This window comes from Notolepis coatsorum (genome assembly GCF_963971535.1).
Source record: "Notolepis coatsorum genome assembly, chromosome: 7".
Taxonomy (NCBI): Eukaryota; Metazoa; Chordata; class Actinopteri; order Aulopiformes; family Paralepididae; genus Notolepis; species Notolepis coatsorum.
Window position 1 is genome coordinate 125,224,852 of NC_140171.1, and position 21,768 is coordinate 125,246,619.

Genomic DNA, 21,768 nt, shown 5'->3' on the forward strand with positions numbered 1-21,768 from the left:
ATCATAGGCCATTTCAATATTAATAACACTATATTAATATTACACTAGTTACCCTCCGGCTCGAAGGACCAATTGTAACTGAGGGGTACAATTCCCTGACTGTATTGATAAGTATGGTATTATTAAACCACTACCGCTTGTACTTTAACTTCTGGCCATCCAGTACATGATATAGATATGATGAACACTTTCCCACCTGATGAAACGAAGTCCACACAAATGTATAAATCGAATATTTTATATAGCAAAGGGTATATACAACGTTCACTTAATGACATTTATGATTTGAAATGCACTTGTAAGGCAAATGAGTATTCGTAGGTAAATCAACATTGAATGTCCAATCTCTGGTTACGCAGGGAGCAAATATACAACCTGGTTCTTTAGGGAACTATAGCGATGGTACTTAAATGATTATAGCTGGATACACTAAAGGGGGGGGGGGTCCCGCTGGTTGTAAGACAGTAGGGGGGGGGTTAGAAGAGCCGCTGGCGGTATCCCATCTGGCCGACGATTTCTTGGGAGAATTCAGAGTGCTGAACACGGTGCCCACAGAACCTCGGTCCACAGATGAATACAGCTGGACCCTCTGGTGGACGGTAGCTGCCGGTCCACAACGAAGAGACGTGAGGCGACCTCACTCGGGGTAGAGCGCCGTCTCACCTGGACTCCTCTCCGGGGGGTAGTTCCAACACTCAGCAGTGTTGGCTGTTATCCATGGCATAATCAAAGCACCCAAAGCATGTAGATAATCCAAGCCGTGGAAGGCTCGCGGTCGTCCGGGTAAAGTAATCCAATGTACAGGTCCACTCGTCCTGGCCCGGAGCTCCTCGGATGCAAGCACCACACGTGGTCTGCCCAGCCTGGTTAAGACTCCAGATAACGTCAGGAACGATGGGGGTACTGCTCACTTCACAACTCTAACCGAACGATGCACCATACATAATAGACTATTATTAACCCAATAGAAATACGTCCAACTCGACGGTATAGTGCCAAACTATGACAACTCAACTATCAATCCACACGACGTCTCAATGCCTATTCTGAGGCCAAGTAGGCCCCACTACACCACACGTGCGTCGTGGGTGAGGCTCCACGTCTGTTACCCGGTTGGAGGGCAAAGGACCAATGGACTAAAAGAAAGTTCTACTTTACTTGCGCCATATATATATGCGCTGTGAACAAATAGTACCATTCGTATTTCGCCAGACGTATTCCTACGCGGAACCGGGCTTGTAACGACATGTTGGTCGGCACGATTGAACTTGAACCAAGGGGCATGGCTGCTGGCGCCAGGTTCTCGTCCAATGGTAGAATGAAACTATTATGGGCTGTTAGTAGACTAAAGGGATATTCAGTGCATATTGTACAAGGAATATACAGGGGATATCAAACGATATACAAATACTATTAAATATATATCCATAAATAAATATATATATTCGGTTTAATCTGATCCTTCACAACACAAACCGATTGGCCAATTTCTGTAGAAATTTACTATTTTATTTGATCTTACCTCATTTTGATATTTTATTGTATTTATCGTACTACTTATTGTTATTGGACGGACACACACACCCTGCACTGCACATTACCATGCGCATACACTACACGCAAGACATTTTCTGTAAATAATTGACCATTTTACCTCTTTTATATTGTATTTGATGTTACTACTATCTATTGTTACCATTGATGTTTCTTAATTGTGCACTTCTTGAGTCTGAGCTCGAAAAACAAGAATCTCATTGCCTGCTATGATTGTAACTTGAACTTGGAACTACTAAGATATGAACCCCCATTTGGAAATATTTTGTCCCAGGGACCCCATGAAAGAAGATATGTAGGCCTATTGCTAGATAGGACTTAGTCCAGAATTTCCCAACTGTCTATCATGTAGTTGAAGAGAACAGTGGAGAAAATATAACCCATGATCATAATGTGAATATTAGTAGTACATATTTGTTTTAGTTGGAACAATTTATTTATAGTAATACTGTTCATGATCATATAACACCAGAGGGTCTAGGGTCCAGATGTTCACTCTTCTTGCTGTAAAGTACTGAAATAAGTGACAATAAAGGAATCTGAATCTAGCAATGGTCTCATCCGAGAACTAATGCCTTACTGCAATCTTTTATTTATAGGTCAATATCTCTTCTGGAATACTCAAATTTTTATCTAAGACTGTAATTAGTTTGCTGGCTGTGTTGTTTGATTTTGTTTATGTAATCTCAGGTGTCCTACTTGTTTTCTGGTTTTTAACTTTTGTATGGTTTTACTTGTGATTGTGTTTGTGTTGGACCCCAGGAAGACTAGCTGGATGCTATGTGACCAGCTAATGCAGATCCTTAATTAAACTCTACTGAAAATTGGGACCCTAGGTTTAGAAGCACAGCCTGTGTTGGAACTCCCTCAGAAGTACTTTATCAGTCAATGCTGCTTCTCAAAAAAAACTATGAATTACCCAGTCAGAATGAATACCCAGATATTGTGTTTATTAAGACAAGGGTCTACAGTAAGAAACAAACATTTCAAACCGGCTTAGGCCACATTTACATGTATTAATTTGCAGGCATTTCAATTACAAGGGGCTAACATTATGAAGGATGCTTCTCTTTTCTTTTTTAAGAAAGGGATGAAGATTATTCAGATGAAATGAAAGACAAATGAAAAAGGGGATTTCCCCCAAAGTTGGACAAAATACGAGAATCATATCTTACAGCAATCCAAACTTCGCTTGCATACATTCTCTTACACATGCATGTAGCTTGCATACGCATGCAGATTCTAAACTAATACTCATTCACAGCCATATATATATACACACACACAGCAGTAGGTACATGTGGTGAAATTATTGTTGTCTTCAACTCTCAAGTTTTTGTGGAGAAAACTAATCTTTGCTTTGCTCTTCAAGGATCCTCAAGTCTCCAGCTTCTCTGCTCCCGTGCTGCCAGCTGTGGGCACGGGTCATATCTTCACTCAAGTTACTGAAGTTCCTTTATTTGTAGATGGCCTCATCTGTAAAATTGGTTCAACTGGACACAGGACAACAGCAGATATACATACAGCAAGATTATGATTTGCCCACTGTGCAACTACGTTCCCGACAGTGGTGTAGGGTGCAGACGTTAGGCCTTTCTCCTAAGTGTAAATCCAACCACCGCGAGCATAGACAGAATGGCCTGTAGCTTTTTAAGAGCACAGTCACTGTATATTAGAAGTTATTTCTTCACATATCTCTCTGAGACAAACCAAGTACATGTATACATTTCACCAGAGGGGTGAGAGAGTCGAGGATCTGCCATTTGCTGCACCCATGGAGGAAGCAGAGGCTCGGCATCTCGCTCAAGGACACTTTTTACAGTAACAGGTCATTGCGGATTCAAGCCTGTGATGTTCTAGTTAACGGAATGGTCTCTCTATAAAACACCAGGCCACCCAGTCTCCCTTCCTGCACTCTCCGCACTGGGTCAGGAAAGTCACAGAACAACCCACACTCAAAATCACGATATCTTAATGTAAAACAATGACGGTTTGGCGAAAGAGGCAGAGGAGTGACAATGTCTTTCATCAGTTAAGAAGCAAAAAAATAAAAGTGCAGGATGGGAGTGGGGCTCTATGACTGGGGGGCCGTCTCCCATCCCCCCTCCTCTGTCCTGTGGTACAGTTGAGGTTGGCCTCCGGGGAAAAGGCCATCAGAGTGGGGGTGCTCTAAAAGGAACTGGATGGTGGACTTGATGTGCTGGACAAAGTGTGGGGGCTCAGCCGTAGGTGAGGTGGACAGGTACTGGGGAGATAGAGAGAGTAGAGTCAAACAGACTATACTGACAACACATTCATATATATATATACCAACAGCCTTTACCTTTAAAATGGTGTCATCATTTTGTCCCAGCCAGAAGGAAATATCCATATTTGGGGACCAATTGCAGGGGCCGATTTTTACAAGTCCACGGCTCGAGTCATATATGTCAGCCATCTACAGGGACAAAACATGTCTTCCTTTATTACTTTTGCTTTGAAACACCTTTTTCAAAGCGAAAAAACATTTACTTGCACCTTTGGTTCTCACAGGCCATTGGCTCACACAATTATCTTTTGGGAATCACATATTATTTCTCTTTCAACACTTTGGGTGCCAACTATTAGCCGCAACCGTCTGTAGCGAGGCCACCACTAGATAGATAGGGAACGGTCACCTTGTTTGTAGAACTATAACTATATTCTATATTATAGCTATGGATACAATACTATGGCCCATTTGACAGAGTATCTATCGTTCAATATGTAAAAAAAAAATATTCCCGTTTTATACCGTGGTGAATATAAGTATGGTTTTAGAGCGGTCTAAAGTAATTCCTGGGAGGCTGGTAATAGCCTGCAACGTGTATTATACTAAATGCATTGGCGTTTCGTCCCTACACACGCTACAATTAAAAAATCAAATATACTTTGATCATCACCAACGGAATACGTTGTTGACTAACGTTACACACATACGCTCGGATCGCAATGAAGAGATTCTTGGATCAACGCAAGATTGATATCATATAGCCCTTACCTTGACTAGGATGTAGGGGGAAAAATCGATACGTAGTAGTATCGCGATACTTTGCGTGGCGATACTGTATCGATACAGGGACGCCAAGTATCGATATTTAATTATTCATATTTTAATTTTTTTTTGTATAAGGAAGTTGCATTGTTCATTTCAATACCTGTAGTAGTACAGTAGTCCACACACACACATGTGCATTCAGTTAAGTTGGAATATGACTGTAATACAAACAGTTCAGTTTGTCAGGTACATGCAACACAGATTACAGTGTTTACATCTGTCTGCTTGAGAAAATACCATGTTCTGCAATAAAAATGATTGAAGTGAGATGAACAGACTGAACTTTATTTTATTAGATAAAACATGTTGACAAAGTTTTACTTTGGAGTTGAAAAAAGGTAATAAATTAAATTTGATAAAAAAAATATATATATATATATTTTCGCAATACTCAGCGTATCGCGATATATTTAGTATCGTGATACTATCGCGATAGTATCGTATCGTGAGGTCTGGCGATTCCCACTAGTGGTCTGCAAGGGCCTTGAAATTAAGCCTGTGCCCAGCCCGACTTTTCTATTTGTTTTAAATATTTTATATGAACTTAATAAATAAACAAAAACGAAAATGTCCAATAGGTCTGCCTAAATAACAGATAGGCGCATATCGCGCTGAAAACTAACAAGCATTATATTATAGCCAAATAGAAATGTTTGTTTTAGATATTCGAAACTCGAAAATGTCCAATAGGTCTGCCTAAATAACGCATATCACGCTGAAAACTAAGAAGCATTTACATAGCCTGTTTCGCTCTTATTAGAATGCCGTCGCAGTGCTCGCTTAGACTGACTCACACGGCAGCCTCGTAAAAAGTATTGAAGGCTATATGGAATCTTCTTTGACACACACACACACGACACAATAGCCTACTCAGTCACTATACAAACAAACAGAAAACAGAAATCAGATTTCGAGCAGAGCAACATTTATATTATATAATGAAAGCACAACAGAACAGGGCAGCGGCAACCCACACCAGCAAATAATAATAATCAGACTCACCACTTCGCTGTTGTCAGCAACGCGTTGAACAACGTTAACAAAACTTCGCCAACCGGCTACATACATCCAAGAACAAATTAAAACGTTCGCCAACTGGCTATATTCCAACTTAAAACAACCAATGCCACTTCGGTCCGGTTCATTTGTTCATTATCCACCTGAGGGCTTCATCACTGTTCTACTCCCCTCGAGTTCTCCCTGCGGGCTGCGGTAATTACATCCAAATGTTTCCAAATATGCAGCTTTCCAGACGCATTGGGAACTTTCAAAAGCTCTCCCTTACCCTAATTCCATATCTGTTAACTTATCCATCGCGACTCAGAGAGACACGAGTCTCTGACTCTCTGATCTGTGATGACAGCTGGCGTGAAACTGAAACAGAAACTTAAGGTTATCCTATAACCCTAGTTATATGAGTATAGCGAGCGCGGAATAAAAAAAAAAAAAAGAGGGCGCTGCCCGGCCCGGCCGAGCCCGAAGTATTTATTTAAAAACAAAGCCCTACCCAGCCCGAACCCGTCGGGTCGGGTAGGGCCCTGTCGGGCTCGGGCAGGATTGCAGTGCACTAATTCCCACCCCTAGGATGTACCCCAAAAAGAATATTCCAATTATCTGATCGCCATTCCAAGTATTGATGTCCATTGTGTCGCCAACATAATCCACCACACATCACGAATCGGGAGTATTTGATTCTTCTCAAAAAATTTAAAAAATTGAAGTGATTCGAACTTGTCACCAACTGGGCCGCAGGCTCCACAGCAAGGCGGCGAACGAGTTGAGCTAACCGTCGATGTTAAAACAGGGGGGATTGCGTGCGGCAACCTGCACGCTGCTGCCGCCTGCCGCTGCGCTCTGCCGCGTCGCCTTGGCTAGGCGCAAGTTGGTTGCCTGAAGTAATGAAGCGACCCGGACCCATATAATCGACGCACAGCCCAAGATACAAGTTTTCAAAGGGTGCTCGATACCGCCACCAGGGAGGATCAGCTCCCTGACATTGAATAGGGTATTAAAATCGGAAAAAAGGAAAAACTACCCAGAAACAACTTAAGTCGTTTATGGCACTGAAAGTGTTAAGTGAGAAAATGTAATAAAGATACAAATTATCATGTCAATAATCAGTATGGATGCACGATATATATCGGTGACCATATTATTATTTACCATATTATATTAGTATCGGTCCAATGAGCAAAACTGGGCCGATGTGAACAACTGATTATTTCTCTGTCCAGCTGCGGTTTTAATTTCTTTGGCCACACGTTACTTGTACGTGACAATGACACAGCACAGGACTGTGGAATAACATTGTTTCAGCATGTACAACATTTTATTATCTTAGTTTTATGTTTTATTTATACAGATCAGACATATCAACATTGGTTATCTGTAGGGATGTCCGATATCATCGGCCTACCGATATTATCTGCCGATATCGGCATTAAAATGTGATATCGGAAAATATCTGTATCCGTTTTCAAAAAGATTTTTTTTCTTTTTTTTTTACATTTCTATAACCTTTATTTACCCAGGCAAGCAAGTAAGAACAAATTCAGATTTTATTTATTGTCAAAAGTATGCATAATGTTGTGTTAATTCCACAACAAGAGATATGTAATGTTAATTACCTGAAATTATTCCGTTTTTGGGGGGGGGGGGGGGACCCTGCATATATCGGTATCGGTTGATATCGGTATCGGAAATTAAGAGTTGGACAATATCGGTATATCGGTAAAAAAGCCAATATCGAGCATCCCTAGTTATCCGTCATAACAGAAATGTTCATATCAGAGCATTCCCTAATAATTAGGAGTGTAATAATAATGCAGGAGTGTAGATAATAAAGAAGAGACCAGGACAATGCTTCAATTTCACTTCAGAAATATACCTATCAAATGTAGGCACTACGCTAATACACTGCTTATGTCCACGAGTGGCTGGCTTGGAATAAAGTCCTATTATTTGCTACACGTAGCTCTCGGATTTTAGTCCCGGAAAAGATCTCCCGACACCAACAGCCTGTTTCGGCCTGGTATGAGCCCGATATCTGACACAAGTATCGGTATCAGTGCATCACTCTATGCAATATCACATCCGTACCTGTCCTCCAGTGAAGGTCCGTGCGGAGCGCAGCCGTTCTGCTGGTCCTTTATGAGTGAAAGAGGCAGGGTACACCGCTCCCGTTTTAACATTTACACCTATATAGACAGAGACATACTTGTACATATAGTATATATATATATACATGAATTAATTAATGACATTTTATTTTCGTGTCATGTCCAACGACCCATCCCTTACGGGATTATAACTGCCACAGGCACACTGCTAACGAATGAATTTCACGCGCGGCTCCCTCGTGAGATCGTGCGCCTGGTCAGGCACACTGGACCTACGACTTGAGCGTGCGGAAGCGCACCAGGAAGGCACATTTACATTGGGACAGCTGTAAATGCCTAGTCTATATGCGAAGTCATTCATTTTAGAATGATGATCAGTGTGACTGTACTCCTGAAAGAGCAGCGTGTAGCCCCAGCAGCAGCAAGAGCTTATTATTATTATTATTATTATTATTATTATTATTATTATTATTATTATTATGCAACATTGTAATAGTTATAGGTATAAACAAACATACAGACAAACATTCGAGGCGTTTATTTGCAGATACAGACACAGCTGGTTGAACAACATCTATATCTGTGGTAAGAATGCAGATATTCAATTGTATTTCTGTGACAATGCGCGTGGCGCACGCCTCCCGCGCCGCCTCAAATAGGATGGAAGCGAAAAGATAGCTTGCCGCTCACGAGGCGCGCTCCCGCTCGCGGCCAGTGTGCCTACTATCGTCCATTAACATGGGAGCGGAAGTGAAGAGGCAGCCGTCCGTCCGTGTTCATTCGTCAGCAGTGAGCCCGTGCCGTAAGACACCAAAAACAATAATTGAATATAACATTCACTTCCCACGGTTTGTAAGCTACACCATGCACACCATCAGAGGCCAAAATAAATACATCACATGTTCTTTTCGTATGTTTATCCCAAGCTTTCTCTAAATATTCTGCAAGTGCAAATACCCTGTGATCAAAAATCCATTTGAGTCTTTCTGCATCACTCAACCACATTAACTCAAGGTTTTTACACCCGTCAAATTACTTTTAACGCAACTCATAATATAATGGACAATAAAACATAAAATGAAACTCATTCTCAATATTATAGTAAATACAATATATATTTTTTTCCCTTTTTATTTCTAAGGCATTTCTCCATTATTAACTAGCATACTATGCAGTGGCAGGAAAGATGGGAGGGGGGGGGGGGGTACGACATACGAGGACAAGCCAGATAGTTGAGGCCATGACATGGTTGAGTATCTGGCATGTGTCTCAGCCGACTGTACAACCAGAGTGCTAGAGGACGTTGGGGCCGTGCCTGTGACCCACAGAACTGACCCCAGAAAACTAACCGTGTACATTAACCAGGCAGGCGTGCTATCCCTCTCTTAATGTGTAGCCTCCTCATTGCTTACCGATTCCATAAACGTCAGGTCTGTGATCACCGTCTACAATAATATCATTCATTTCTGCAATAAGAGAGAAGAGTAGTGTTCATTAGTAGGGTTGGGCACCGAGAACCGGTTCTAATAGGAACCGGTTCCTAACTTCCGGTTCAGGAACATATTTGCATTTCAATTCGATTCTTGAAAAAAAAAATTACTTTGTTAATTAATACCCTAGTTACAGTACAGCAACCAAATTAAACTGTATCAAGTCAACTGACAATGTGAATAGTATGAAAAAAAAATTAAGATTTAAAAAAAATAATAAAGAATCTCCTGCGAAATAAGCTGTGACCGGTTTTGACCTGCACCTCAAAGAATCGGAATCGAGAATCATTTAGAACAGGAATCAAAATGGAGAATCGGAATCGGAACCGGAATGGTTAAAATCCAAACGATGCCCAACCCTATTCATTAGACAACCGTGGTAAAGATAGGATATTTTCCCAAAGGAACCAAGAAAATAAATCCATGTAGGTTTTAGCCACTTACCTGTAATACAGCACGTTTCTAAGTGAATGTCCTCTTTCAGTTTATGAAACGCTGCTGTAAAACACAAAGAGGGTTTAAGTTTCACACAGCCCAAATGCCATAAATCTTTTTTACAAAAAGTTATGAGAATGTATTAGACAACTAGAAGAAAGACCTCACCCAGTAGGCTAAGGCTGAGTTTGTGAGACGTCTTTGACTCATCATTGAATCCTCCAAAAAGATGGAGCTCAAGTCTAGAAAGAGGAAGATGCCATTTGAATAAGACGTCTTGAGTTTAGTGGGTGTCGGACCACACCTATAGTGGCTATTTTGCTCTTATGTCATGCTCAGATTGGGATTCAATGTGGGAACAGGATGGAAATTAATCCCAACCCGAGTATAACATAAGTCAGGGTGGAAAGGAATCCCAACCTTAGCATTTGTGTGCTTTGATCATGTATACTCACCGTGTGTGCTTTGATAATGTATACTCTCACTGTGTGTGCTTTGATAATGTATACTCTCACTGTGTGTGCTTTGATAATGTATACTCAGTGTGTGCTTTGATAATGTATACTCTCACTGTGTGTGCTTTGATAATGTATACTCTCACTGTGTGTGCTTTGATAATGTACTCTCACTGTGTGTACTTTGATAATGTATACTCTCTCTCACTGTGTGTGCTTTGATCATGTATAGTCACTGTGTGTGCTTTGATAATGTATACTCTCACTGTGTGTGCTTTGATAATGTACTCTCACTGTGTGTGCTTTGATAATGTATAATCTCACTGTGTGTGCTTTGATAATGTATACTCTCACTGTGTGTGCTTTGATAATGTATACTCTCACTGTGTGTGCTTTGATAATGTATACTCAGTGTGTGTGCTTTGATAATGTATACTCAGTGTGTGTGCTTTGATCATGTATACTCTCACTGCGTGTGCTTTGATAATGTACTCTCACTGTGTGTGCTTTGATAATGTATACTCTCACTGTGTGCTTTGATAATGTATACTCAGTGTGTGTACTTTGATAATGTATACTCTCACTGTGTGTGCTTTGATAATGTACTCTCACTGTGTGTACTTTGATAATGTATACTCTCACTGTGTGTACTTTGATCATGTATACTCTCACTGTGTGTGCTTTGATAATGTATACTCTCACTGTGTGTACTTTGATAATGTATACTCTCGCTGTGTGTGCTTTGATCATGTATACTCTCACTGTGTGTGCTTTGATAATGTATACTCAGTGTGTGTGCTTTGATAATGTATACTCAGTGTGTGTGCTTTGATCATGTACACTCTCACTGCATGTGCTTTGATAATGTATACTCTCACTGTGTGTGCTTTGATAATGTATACTCTCACTGCATGTGCTTTGATAATGTACTCTCACTGTGTGTGCTTTGATAATGTATACTCTCACTGTGTGTGCTTTGATAATGTATACTCTCACTGCATGTGCTTTGATAATGTACTCTCACTGTGTGTGCTTTGATAATGTATACTCACTGTGTGCTTTGATAATGTACTCTCACTGTGTGTGCTTTGATAATGTATACTCACTGTGTGCTTTGATAATGTACTCTCACTGTGTGTGCTTTGATAATGTATACTCAGTGTGCTTTGATAATGTACTCTCACTGTGTGTGCTTTGATAATGTATACTCACTGTGTGTGCTTTGATCATGTATACTCTCACTGTGTGCTTTGATAATGTATACTCAGTGTGTGCTTTGATAATGTATACTCACTGTGTGCTTTGATAATGTATACTCACTGTGTGTGCTTTGATAATGTATACTCACTGTGTGTGCTTTGATAATGTATACTCACTGTGTGTGCTTTGATAATGTATACTCAGTGTGTGCTTTGATAATGTATACTCACTGTGTGTGCTTTGATAATGTACTCTCACTGTGTGTGCTTTGATAATGTACTCTCACTGTGTGTGCTTTGATAATGTACTCTCACTGTGTGTGCTTTGATAATGTACTCTCACTGTGTGTGCTTTGATAATATACTCTCACTGTGTGTGCTTTGATAATGTATACTCACTGTGTGTGCTTTGATAATGTATACTCACTGTGTGTGCTTTGATAATGTATACTCACTGTGTGTGCTTTGATAATGTATACTCACTGTGTGTGCTTTGATAATGTATACTCAGTGTGTGCTTTGATAATGTATACTCATTGTGTGTGCTTTGATAATGTATACTCACTGTGTGTGCTTTGATAATGTATACTTGTGTGTTTCATACCTGCCCTCCTTGGGGGGGCTGCTCAGGGACATGACCGCTTTAACAATGAGTGGGACTTCACTCCAGGTGCTGGAGCCATCACAGTGTGCGAGGCAAACAGCTCCACTTCCTAAGGAAACAACAATAGCAAGTCAAGGCGGACAATTTACAGCCTCATAACATCATGCATGCGTTTATGATGACGTTTGGAGTAGTATGCACACAGCCCCACAAGCATTTTACACCAGACTAGTGAAGGAGCGTTTACCTGTGTGTCGAACCAGAACCAGGTGACAGGTGGTAGCATCATCAGCTCCAATGACAGAGACCGAATCTGGGGAAGATGTGAGGGAAGAAAGCATTCAATACCATTATGGACCAGAACTATACTGTACTATTGTATATATATATATATACATATGTTAGAGACTAATATTTTGCTGCATGATTTCATGGCTTCAGGGTTGTGTACGTTAGGATTAAGGCGGAGACGATATGCCATTTGGAAGAATAGATCAATCGGGACAAAATTATCGATAAATATATATTTTTAAAATGATAATTTTTAATATATATTTTTATTATTATTAATTAAACAACTAATTTATGTTTATTTTGCAGGAATTATTTGTCAGTGTTATCTTTAGTGTTACAGTATGCAGGAGGACATCTATAATCCTGATGCTTACCAGAGATGTGCTCATAATTTTGTTTTGTAAATAACTCATTCAGCATGGGGGGGGGAAAAACAACATTTAAAAAGGGCTCATTGACTAATGGGCAGAGTCGCAGAGATTTTTGGACACGCCAAGAATCCTCACATACTGGTACGGCAGTGAGCTGTAGCCTACTGGATCATGTGATGCCGCTCTGTGTTCAATCTCATCCAATGTTCAACAGCCTCTCTGCTGCTACTACATTAGCGTGTTGTGTGATTTTGCAGGTACATTTTTTTACTCATTTGAAGTTGAACTTTAACCACCAGGAGCAACATAGCATTTCTTCACACCGGCGGTGTGCCATTGTGTGGTTTGGTGGTGAATGAGGCAAAAAAAATAAAAACATTTGTGCAAATGTGACGTGCCATAAGAAAGCATTGGTCAACTAAGACCAAACGAATGGCGTAATCAACTAAGAGGTAACAATTGACTAAGGAGGCCCTAGTCCAGACTCAGAAGAAAATGCTGGATGGTGAACAGCACAAAGCAGTGTGGGTGTGTTGGAAGGATCAAATAGCATCATGCATGGAGCTATAGCACCTATGGGCGACATTGTATCCGGATAGTCAGATACAATCTTAATACAAGCCACATGTAATGCCAGGTATAGATGGGGCCATGGATGCATTTTAGTATCCATACTGTACTAGGATACAACTACTCACTGTCAGCAGGGGTTGTAGCAGCAAATTCTCTTTGTTGGACATACAAGAAACACTTTGGGTCAACCTCTAGCAGTGGCTTTGAACGAAATGTTCTTGCATTTTCCTGTGACACAAGAGTTAAAGAAATTAGCTACTTTATACATACAACAGTCACGACAATTCCAACTGGTCTGCACCCCCTTAACAATTGTGTGTATTGAGCCGTACTGTATTGTACCCATTCTGCAATCTGTTAAATAAAGTTCTCATTCATTCATTATCCAAGGCTAGTTTACCACTATACTACTAGTAAATAAACTGTCACTCTGATATTGATTAAAATATTTTGCACCACGACTTTTTAAAGGATGATAATAATAACATGCATGTGGTTATCTTGCCAGTCACTGACCTAAAGTTAGCAAGTACTGTGTTCACCTGTGTAACCTGCAAGGGAAACTTCTAAGCAAGCTAACAGTTCGCTAGCTAGCCGTCAGAAGAAACAACCCACCTGCAAATGGGGATATTTATCGAACAATTCCAGTGTCGACCTTGGTCGTTCGATTTCTCTATTTTGTATGAGAAGAGGCATTTCTTTTGATGGCACTTTAAACTTGACTATTCTCCGTCATACCGACACGAGACTCGAGATATAATAATTAGACTATCTTAACACATTTTCAATAATCAAGCGTGCACTTCCTGGGGTGCTCGTCGTCCTTGTTCCTCCCCTTCTCTTTGCTACTATTTCACGACCACGTCGCCACCTACTGTTAAAACAGGTCTAGTAGTAGCTACAGCACTTAATATAGAATCGAAATTCATCACTGGTTTGTCTTTCGTGTATATTATTTTGTATTTGCATCTATCCCACGTCGAAATTCATGCGGAAGTCGGAGTGTACGTTGATAGTGAGGGAGGGACTTTCACTGGTCTGTTGTCATCTGTCGACATCCATCAGGGCAACAAGGAGTAGGGTATATCTGCAGAGCCGCAAGCCCAACGTCTGGGCGGGGCTTCTACTCGGGCTTGCGGCTCTGCAGATATCCCCTATTGGCAACAACAGCAACAAGGGTTCCTCCCCGTATCCGGCAGCAGCAGCACTTACAAGTAGAATCACGTCCGGTCTATAGATTTTAGCCGTTGAACTAAAAGCGCAAGGAATTACGTATTTCGTTTTTCCCCTCCAAGTTGTATTAACACCAGTTATAAGTTTGACTAAGATGTCAATCATCGTTAAATCAGCCATCTAACTGTACCTCAAGTTGTTGTGCAAGTCCTTCTACGCCTCCATACAAGATCATATCATCTTATCATTTTGTTTTTTATTTGTTATATTATTTTTATTTTTATTAAATTATAATGTCAAATATTGTAAGGAAGGGGTAGGGCTTGATACGTTGTTTTACTTCCCCCTGTTCCTTCTCGAACACTTATTGTATGGAAATAGTCTTTGACTATAACCTTTTTGTTTTTTTAAACTTGTTTTATGTTTCTATGTTCGAGACAAATCAAATATAAGCACGACAGTATACAGAAAATCACTGTAAAAGGTATCATTTACAAGAATAATATTTCTATACTATATAGCCAATATCTATTTTCTATATATTCATTTGTGTTCGTGATTGTAATTTGAAAACCTTGGAACCTTTATTTAGAAAATGATTAACCGGAAGTCCAAACGCTTATACTGCTGCTCGCTTGACGCTGGCGGAGTCGACGACGTGACGCATCCAACAATTGCTGAACAAAATCCTCGATAGTGCGGCATGCAGGCCTAAAAATATTGAAGTTTAGCGTATATATTCAACAGCGTTTTGTTTAGCAAACGCAAGGCTGCCGCTTTATTTGTTAATTGCAGCCAAGACAAACTCTTCCGTCAAATATTGATAACGTTACTAGCTTTTATTTTTCGCCGTCAACATGAGGGGGAGTAACTCGTATGGCGACAGAGAAAGGGACCGTGGTGGACGAGACAGGTAAAGTTGACTAACGTTACTTAAATTCAACATTATTCACTCGGGTTATGCACTTTTTGTTGTTAAGAGTTAGTTAACTAACGTTACTTTACGCTAGCGTGAGATTCTGTCTTTTTTTCTTTTTGCAAGAAAGGGTAAAAAAAAGAATGCACGCGCAAATAATGCATTATACTAGTTCCATTTCTCAGTAGGCAATTTTTCGAGATCAAGCATGTCTATAAAATATACTTGCCTTGGAATGGAAGGATTTGATGGTGATCTTCTGCTCCTAGGCCACGGTTTGGCGGGACCCAGAACAGTCGGGGCGGCCCTCCACCTATGAAGTTTGGGAATCCAGGGGAACGTCTCCGCAAGAAGAAGTGGAATATGGATGAGCTGCCAAAATTTGAGAAGAACTTTTATACTGAACACCCGGAGCTCCAGCGCATGAATCAGGTACAGTACACACACAGCCACCAGCTGGTCCCTGGTGCCCTCGGAGTTCTTCTTTCTGCCCCGAAGCTCCTCAAGCCGCCTCTACTTCTCACCCATCTCCACCTTATGATGTTGTGGGTCTCCCCCAGCTCTTGGTTGATCCTGCAGGAGACTGGTAGAACTTCTCAGGGGACAAGATACTATCATAATCTATATATTACTAGCATCACCACCGATGCTGAAGACCACAGGGTCAAAGTTTCCAATGGTGTTGTCGATGCCTAACATCACAAGGCTTGGGGTGTACCAATAAGAAACACTTGCTATGTAGTCACACAGGTGACAAAGGTGTGTGGGGGGGGGGGGGGGGGATATGTAAGATATGCTTTGATTTCTGAATAGTTGATGAAAGGTTGTTCCAAGGTTTGAGAATTGATGAGACATTGTTCAAGTTTGTGAGTACTGAGTAGTAATGAAAAATGAATCCAAGGTTTGTGAGAATTGATGAGAAGTTGTTGAGCATTATTTCGCCCAAGTTACATCGTTGATGCTTGAGATGTCTGAGCTTCCACGTTAACGTTTTGTTTTTACTTAATAGTGTGTTTTCACGGCGTGTCATCAAACCGGAAGTCGGCCATTTGGGAGATACTGAACGTATCCAACGCAAGCGAACTAACAACTGTTCCTGGTCATTGTTGCTCAAAATGGTCAATTATTGCCATGTTTTTGGCTGTACTAATTGGTCGGACTGGGAAAAGCATTTGGAGTACTTCAGATTGCCAAAAGCTATTACAAATCAGGGAGAAGAGTGCAAAAAAGGAGGCGCTCTCCTTTATCCTCTCCCGTCTGCACAAACTACCAAAGTACCGATCAGCATTTAGATCCAAAAATGTGTACTAGTAGACTATTAGACACATTTTTCAAAAGTAAAGATCAGTTGATCTAGTAGTAACGTTATTGAATCACCTACCTTGGCTTTCACAATACATGTCATGATGACATGTCATCGATGAGCTGATACTGTGCCTCGCTCACCCATCCACACACCATCTGGTTGTAGGCAATAGTAGGCATCCAAACATTTGCAAGATTTAAGGTCTTCATCTGTGTATGGGCTTGGTGAAAAAACGAGGTATAATAATAATTTAGGACCTGCTCAGAGGTCATCAATCGGCACGCATGCGATTCGTCTCTGCGATTAACCTTCCCCCCCCAAGGGCAGCCGGGAGCAGACAGGCGTCAACGTGAGCCGCGCCAGGGGACCAATCCAAGTGCTCCTGTCCGTCTTCGTCAAGGACGCCACAGCGTTAGCGATCTTGTTGTTGTGCATGTTTTTCCATTGGGTTTATCTTATCGGGGGGGAAACCCTTGCGAGCACGGGGAGAACATGCAAACTCCACACAGAAAGGCCTGGGAGATACCCCACCTGGGTAACTGGCATCATGGAAACCTGGTCCCCAAGCGGGAATCGAACCCTGGACCTTCTTGCTGTGAGGCGACAGTGTTTGACCACTACACCACCGTGCCGCTACATAGGTAGTTCACTATGTCGGGATAGGCAATAGAAGGCAGAATTGTCGGGTCGTAACTCCAAGATGAAGGAGCCAGCTCGTACGGATCTTCACCACCTATTAGTCTGAGTTTATCAGAATATCGCGCCCTTTCCTGCTGACTAAGTAGTCCTTCTCTGTAGGTTCTAGCAGCTTCCACACGCTTTCCTGAACATTTCTGTGGTTTAGACATCCTAAAATCCTAAAAAGTCAACTTAAATCAAACATTCAGCGTGCAATCCATTCTGATGTTTAAATCCCAGTATCTCCGCAATGTCCGTGCATCCGGGTTATTGACCAAATCGTGACGTCGGTGCAAACGGGTGATTCTATAGCGAACGTGAGATAATCTAACAAGCGAGCTAGCTGGCTGCTGTCATTGCTAACCGCTAACGCTAGTGGACCAGGGTAGCATATTTCCGGGAACACAAGTATTAATTCTGGACGTTACATCACTGATGCTTGAAATGTGTGAGCTTAGTGAAACAATATGGCAAATGTACAAAACGTTGCTATAATGTAAAATCTCCAGTCTCTCTTTCTTCATCTTTATTTTCTGATCTCCCAGCTGTTGATAGACTGTTATGCTACTTGGCTAGCTAGCAATCTGTACCCAGCATGCCGTTCAGCTGTGTAATAGTTAGGGTCCCGTCTCAATACACTACTCTGTGTAGTTGCCGGTAAAACAAGGGAAATATATTTTGAGACAACTATATTCGCATAAACTATTGGATTGTAGAGTTACTTGGAGGTGCTTGAGTCTACCTGTGTCTACCTTCTCAGCCTACATACTAGCCCTTCACTGGACACCAGGGCAGAAACTAAAGGCTGAGGAGTTAAAAGGACTAGTTTTTTGGAACCTCTGCTGCACTCGGAGCAGCTTTCTTTCCCACTGTGCACTGGGAGTTTTACCAGGGATGGTGTAATAAAATCCCAAGAGAAGAATCCACCAAGAAAACTCAATAAAAAAATAAGAAACGGCTGATGTTAGCTAGATCCAGCAGCAGGTAAAGGACCGATGGTCCATCCCCGCCAACGACGAGTGAATCAGAAAACAATGCAGAGGGTTAACCGTTCCACACAGGGGCACGTCACTCCCAGTCCAGCCCTCCTGTCTTGGCTGGGACGGAGTTGGTGCTCGATTGCACTACAGGACAGGTGTTGACATGGTGCTGACTCGCCAATACCATGTGAGGTGGTTCTGCATTAGACTCATAAATGTGCACAAAAAAACATAAAATCAGCCCAGTACCTTTCCAGATTTTCCGCGAACAGATTCTCACACTCACTTCACTAACCCTAGAATAGCTCCTTTGCCTCGTGGTGACTCGCTAATGTCCCAACAACAACATTCTTGGTTTCATCACATTCATTCCCCACAAGGGCCGCAAAATAAGGACACACTCTCACTCTGTTTGGAACTGTGGTCACAGTTCAACCAGTGACCCTATTGTTTTCTTCCCCTGTATCCAGTATGACATCGATGAGTTTCGCAGAAAGAAAGAGATTACCATCAAAGGCACTGGCTGTCCAAAGGCCATCCAAACTTTTCACCAGGCTCAATTTCCTCGTGAGTATAATATATATATATATATAAACCACTGCTGATTGCACTAATTACATTGATTGCATTTACTTACATTTAGGGCTGTACCAAATGTCATTTTTTTTTAACATTCGAAGCTTCGATTTAAGTATTCGAACGAAGCTTCGAATGTCTATAAAAAAAATTACTTACAAAATCCTCAATTTGAATAAAGTGATTAATCTGATTAAATTAGTTTTTCTTTTATTAAATCAACTTTTTTTAATGAATATAACTCATCAGTTTCGTCAACATAAATAATCCAATAAGGGCACGGTTGGTATGAAAGTGATGGTGATGTCTTATAGTATAATATTATAATATTAGTGTAGCCTAATCTTTAACTGCAACTGTGAAGAAAACCCCCATTGGTTTAAACAGATTGAATAGAAACAAAAAAGTTTTTATTAAAAAATTATAAATTCGAATGTTGATTTAGAATTTGAATGTATTGTCAACATTATGATCGAAGCATTCGGTACAGCCCTACTTACATTACATCTTTTTTAATCTCTTTCTATTATTTGGAGTCTTACCTGGCTGATGGGGACCAACATGTTTTGAATGGATCCAGTATTGTGAGCTAGCTTCAGTATTGTGAGCTAGCTTCAACATGTTTTGAATTGATCCAGTATTATGAGCTAGCTTCAGCCGGCTATCATGAACCGGGCTACCGTAATGTTTTGGTGCAATTGCGTCTGTCAAAGTACGTCAACTAAAAGTGCTGTAGAATGTAGAAACCATCCATCCAACCAACCCACAGAACATGGTGATCATAGGGGCGCCATTCCTTCTGAGCAGCTAATAGTTGTTCCCTCATTTGTTTGTCCCCCCTGGCAGAGAATGTGTTGGATGTGCTGCAGCGTCTGAACTTCAAGGAGCCTACAGCCATCCAATCTCAGGGCTTCCCTCTGGCGCTGAGCGGCAGGGACATGGTGGGCATCGCTCAGACCGGCTCCGGAAAGACCCTGGCTGTAAGGACGCTAAGCTAACCAGTTTGAATGCCTGTTGCACGCAAGCGTTTGAAATATAAAGTATTTATGTCTACATGCAAATCAAACAGGGAAGGGGCGTAAACATTCCAAATGCAGTCGGATATCAGGGTTTTCCTCCTCCTGGCTCAACATCTGTTAGTTGAAACGCCAAGGGCCATCTTCTGGCTCTTGCTCACTTCAGTTGTTGTAGTCGGGTCAATTTGTTAACTTGCTAAAATACCCTAAAGCTTACATTTCATTTTTCTAAATGTTTATTTTTTTTTATTTTTTTTTTAAGCTTTACATTTCAGTCACACTTGCACAAAACCCTTTGGCATACACCTACAGTAGGTGTATGTGGGGGGGGGGTGACAGTGGCTCAGGAGGTAGAGCAGCATACACCTACAGTAGGTGTATGTGGGGCGGGGGGGTGACTGGCTCAGGAGGTAGAGCAGCATACACCTACAGTAGGTGTATGTGGGGGGGGGTGACAGTGGCTCAGGAGGTAGAGCAGCATACACCTACAGTAGGTGTATGTGGGGGGGTGACAGTGGCTCAGGAGGTAGAGCAGCATACACCTACAGTAGGTGTATGTGGGGGGGGGGTGACAGTGGCTCAGGAGGTAGAGCAGCATACACCTACAGTAGGTGTATGTGGGGGGTGGTGACAGTGGCTCAGGAGGTAGAGCAGCATACACCTACAGTAGGTGTATGTGGGGGGGGGGTGGCTCAGGAGGTAGAGCAGCATACACCTACAGTAGGTGTATGTGGGGGGGCGACAGTGGCTCAGGAGGTAGAGCAGCATACACCTACAGTAGGTGTATGTGGGGGGGGGGGGGGGTGACAGTGGCTCAGGAGGTAGAGTCTGGTAATCCGGAGGTTCCCGGGTTCGATTCCCGGGCAGCGTGTCGAAGTGTCCTTGAGCAAGACACTTAACCCCTAATTGCTCCTGATGAGCAGGTTGGCACCTTGCATGGTGTGTGAATGAATGGGTAAAATGTGAGGAACAAATTGTAAAGCGCTTTGGATAAAAGCGCTATATAAATGCAGCCATTTACCATTAACAGCCATGCAGCAACACCCTCCCCAACCATATCTCCGTAGCAGTAGAAAGAGTCTATTACCTGTCCTGCTGCTTTAGCTGCCATCATCCTCTCATTAGTAAACGGTCATGTGTTGGACGTTACGGTCCTTTTGGCTACTTCTCGTGTAACATGCTCATTGCACTGTCCAGCATTAACCCTTTCACTACCACACTACAAAAGGTTAACCTTTCACTACCACACTACAGACGGTTAACCGTCTGTAGTGTGGTAGTGAACGGGTTAACCATTTGGTAGTTGTAGTGAAAGGATTAACATCATGCCTCCCGAGACACGCATCTGGATTCTAGGGGTGCACGATATAGATTTTTTGACCCCGATATCGATACCGATAACTTTCTGCTCCTCAAGGTCGATACCGATAACCGATATATATATTTATTGTATTATTATAATTTTTTTTATGTATATTCCTGTAGTTTTTACCTAACCAGATTTATCATGACATGAGCGTTACTACTATGAACAAAACAAAGCCAAGAGAACAGTTTTGACTCTTCAAATAAAGTGACTACCGGTATATTTATTTTTCCAAATAAATATAATTTGAGTAATTCACAATCCGTCAATGTCATTAACAATGCGTTTCCCTGAACAATGAGTGAACTAAAAACCAACAGGTATTGTGCTTCGTCAGTAGTGATGGGTACCGTTCACATTTGAACCGATACGGTACCGGTACCTCTGAATCGATACCGGTACCCAACGGTACCTTTTTTCCGGTACTTTAGTCTCTAAAAATGTAATCTACCTACCTCAGTTGTAAAAAAAAAAAAAAAAAAAAAATCCAAACTTCAAATAACCACATTTTCGACCGTTTTCGGCTTGCCATTGCCCCGACTGCTTTGTTGCTAAATAAGCATATATTGTGCGTGTGAACGTTGACA

At 41.5% G+C, this 21,768-nt stretch overlaps 2 protein-coding genes across 2 annotated transcripts in view; one reads left to right on the forward strand and one right to left on the reverse strand.

Annotated features, from left to right (window-relative positions):
- Nucleotides 1–2,483: 2,483 nt before the first annotated feature.
- On the reverse strand, nt 2,484–14,192 carry ntan1 (N-terminal asparagine amidase). The gene is made up of 10 exons (XM_084318910.1): nt 13,786–14,192; nt 13,296–13,398; nt 12,180–12,245; nt 11,933–12,041; nt 9,843–9,916; nt 9,684–9,737; nt 9,162–9,215; nt 7,730–7,827; nt 3,878–3,991; nt 2,484–3,799 (listed from the first exon to the last, which is right to left on the reverse strand). Exons 1-10 carry the CDS (start codon nt 13,864–13,866, stop codon nt 3,629–3,631), a joined length of 924 nt encoding a protein of 307 aa, XP_084175036.1. The 5' UTR covers nt 13,867–14,192; the 3' UTR covers nt 2,484–3,628.
- Nucleotides 14,193–14,995: 803 nt separating this feature from the next.
- LOC311232200 (putative ATP-dependent RNA helicase DDX17) overlaps nt 14,996–21,768 on the forward strand; it is a 36,344-nt gene continuing 29,571 nt past the window's right edge. The window contains exons 1-4 of the mRNA XM_084318909.1: nt 14,996–15,256; nt 15,529–15,691; nt 18,694–18,790; nt 19,646–19,779. Coding sequence (XP_084175035.1) covers nt 15,201–15,256; nt 15,529–15,691; nt 18,694–18,790; nt 19,646–19,779 — 450 coding nt within the window. The 5' untranslated portion in view covers nt 14,996–15,200. The remainder of the gene's footprint in view (nt 15,257–15,528; nt 15,692–18,693; nt 18,791–19,645; nt 19,780–21,768) is intronic.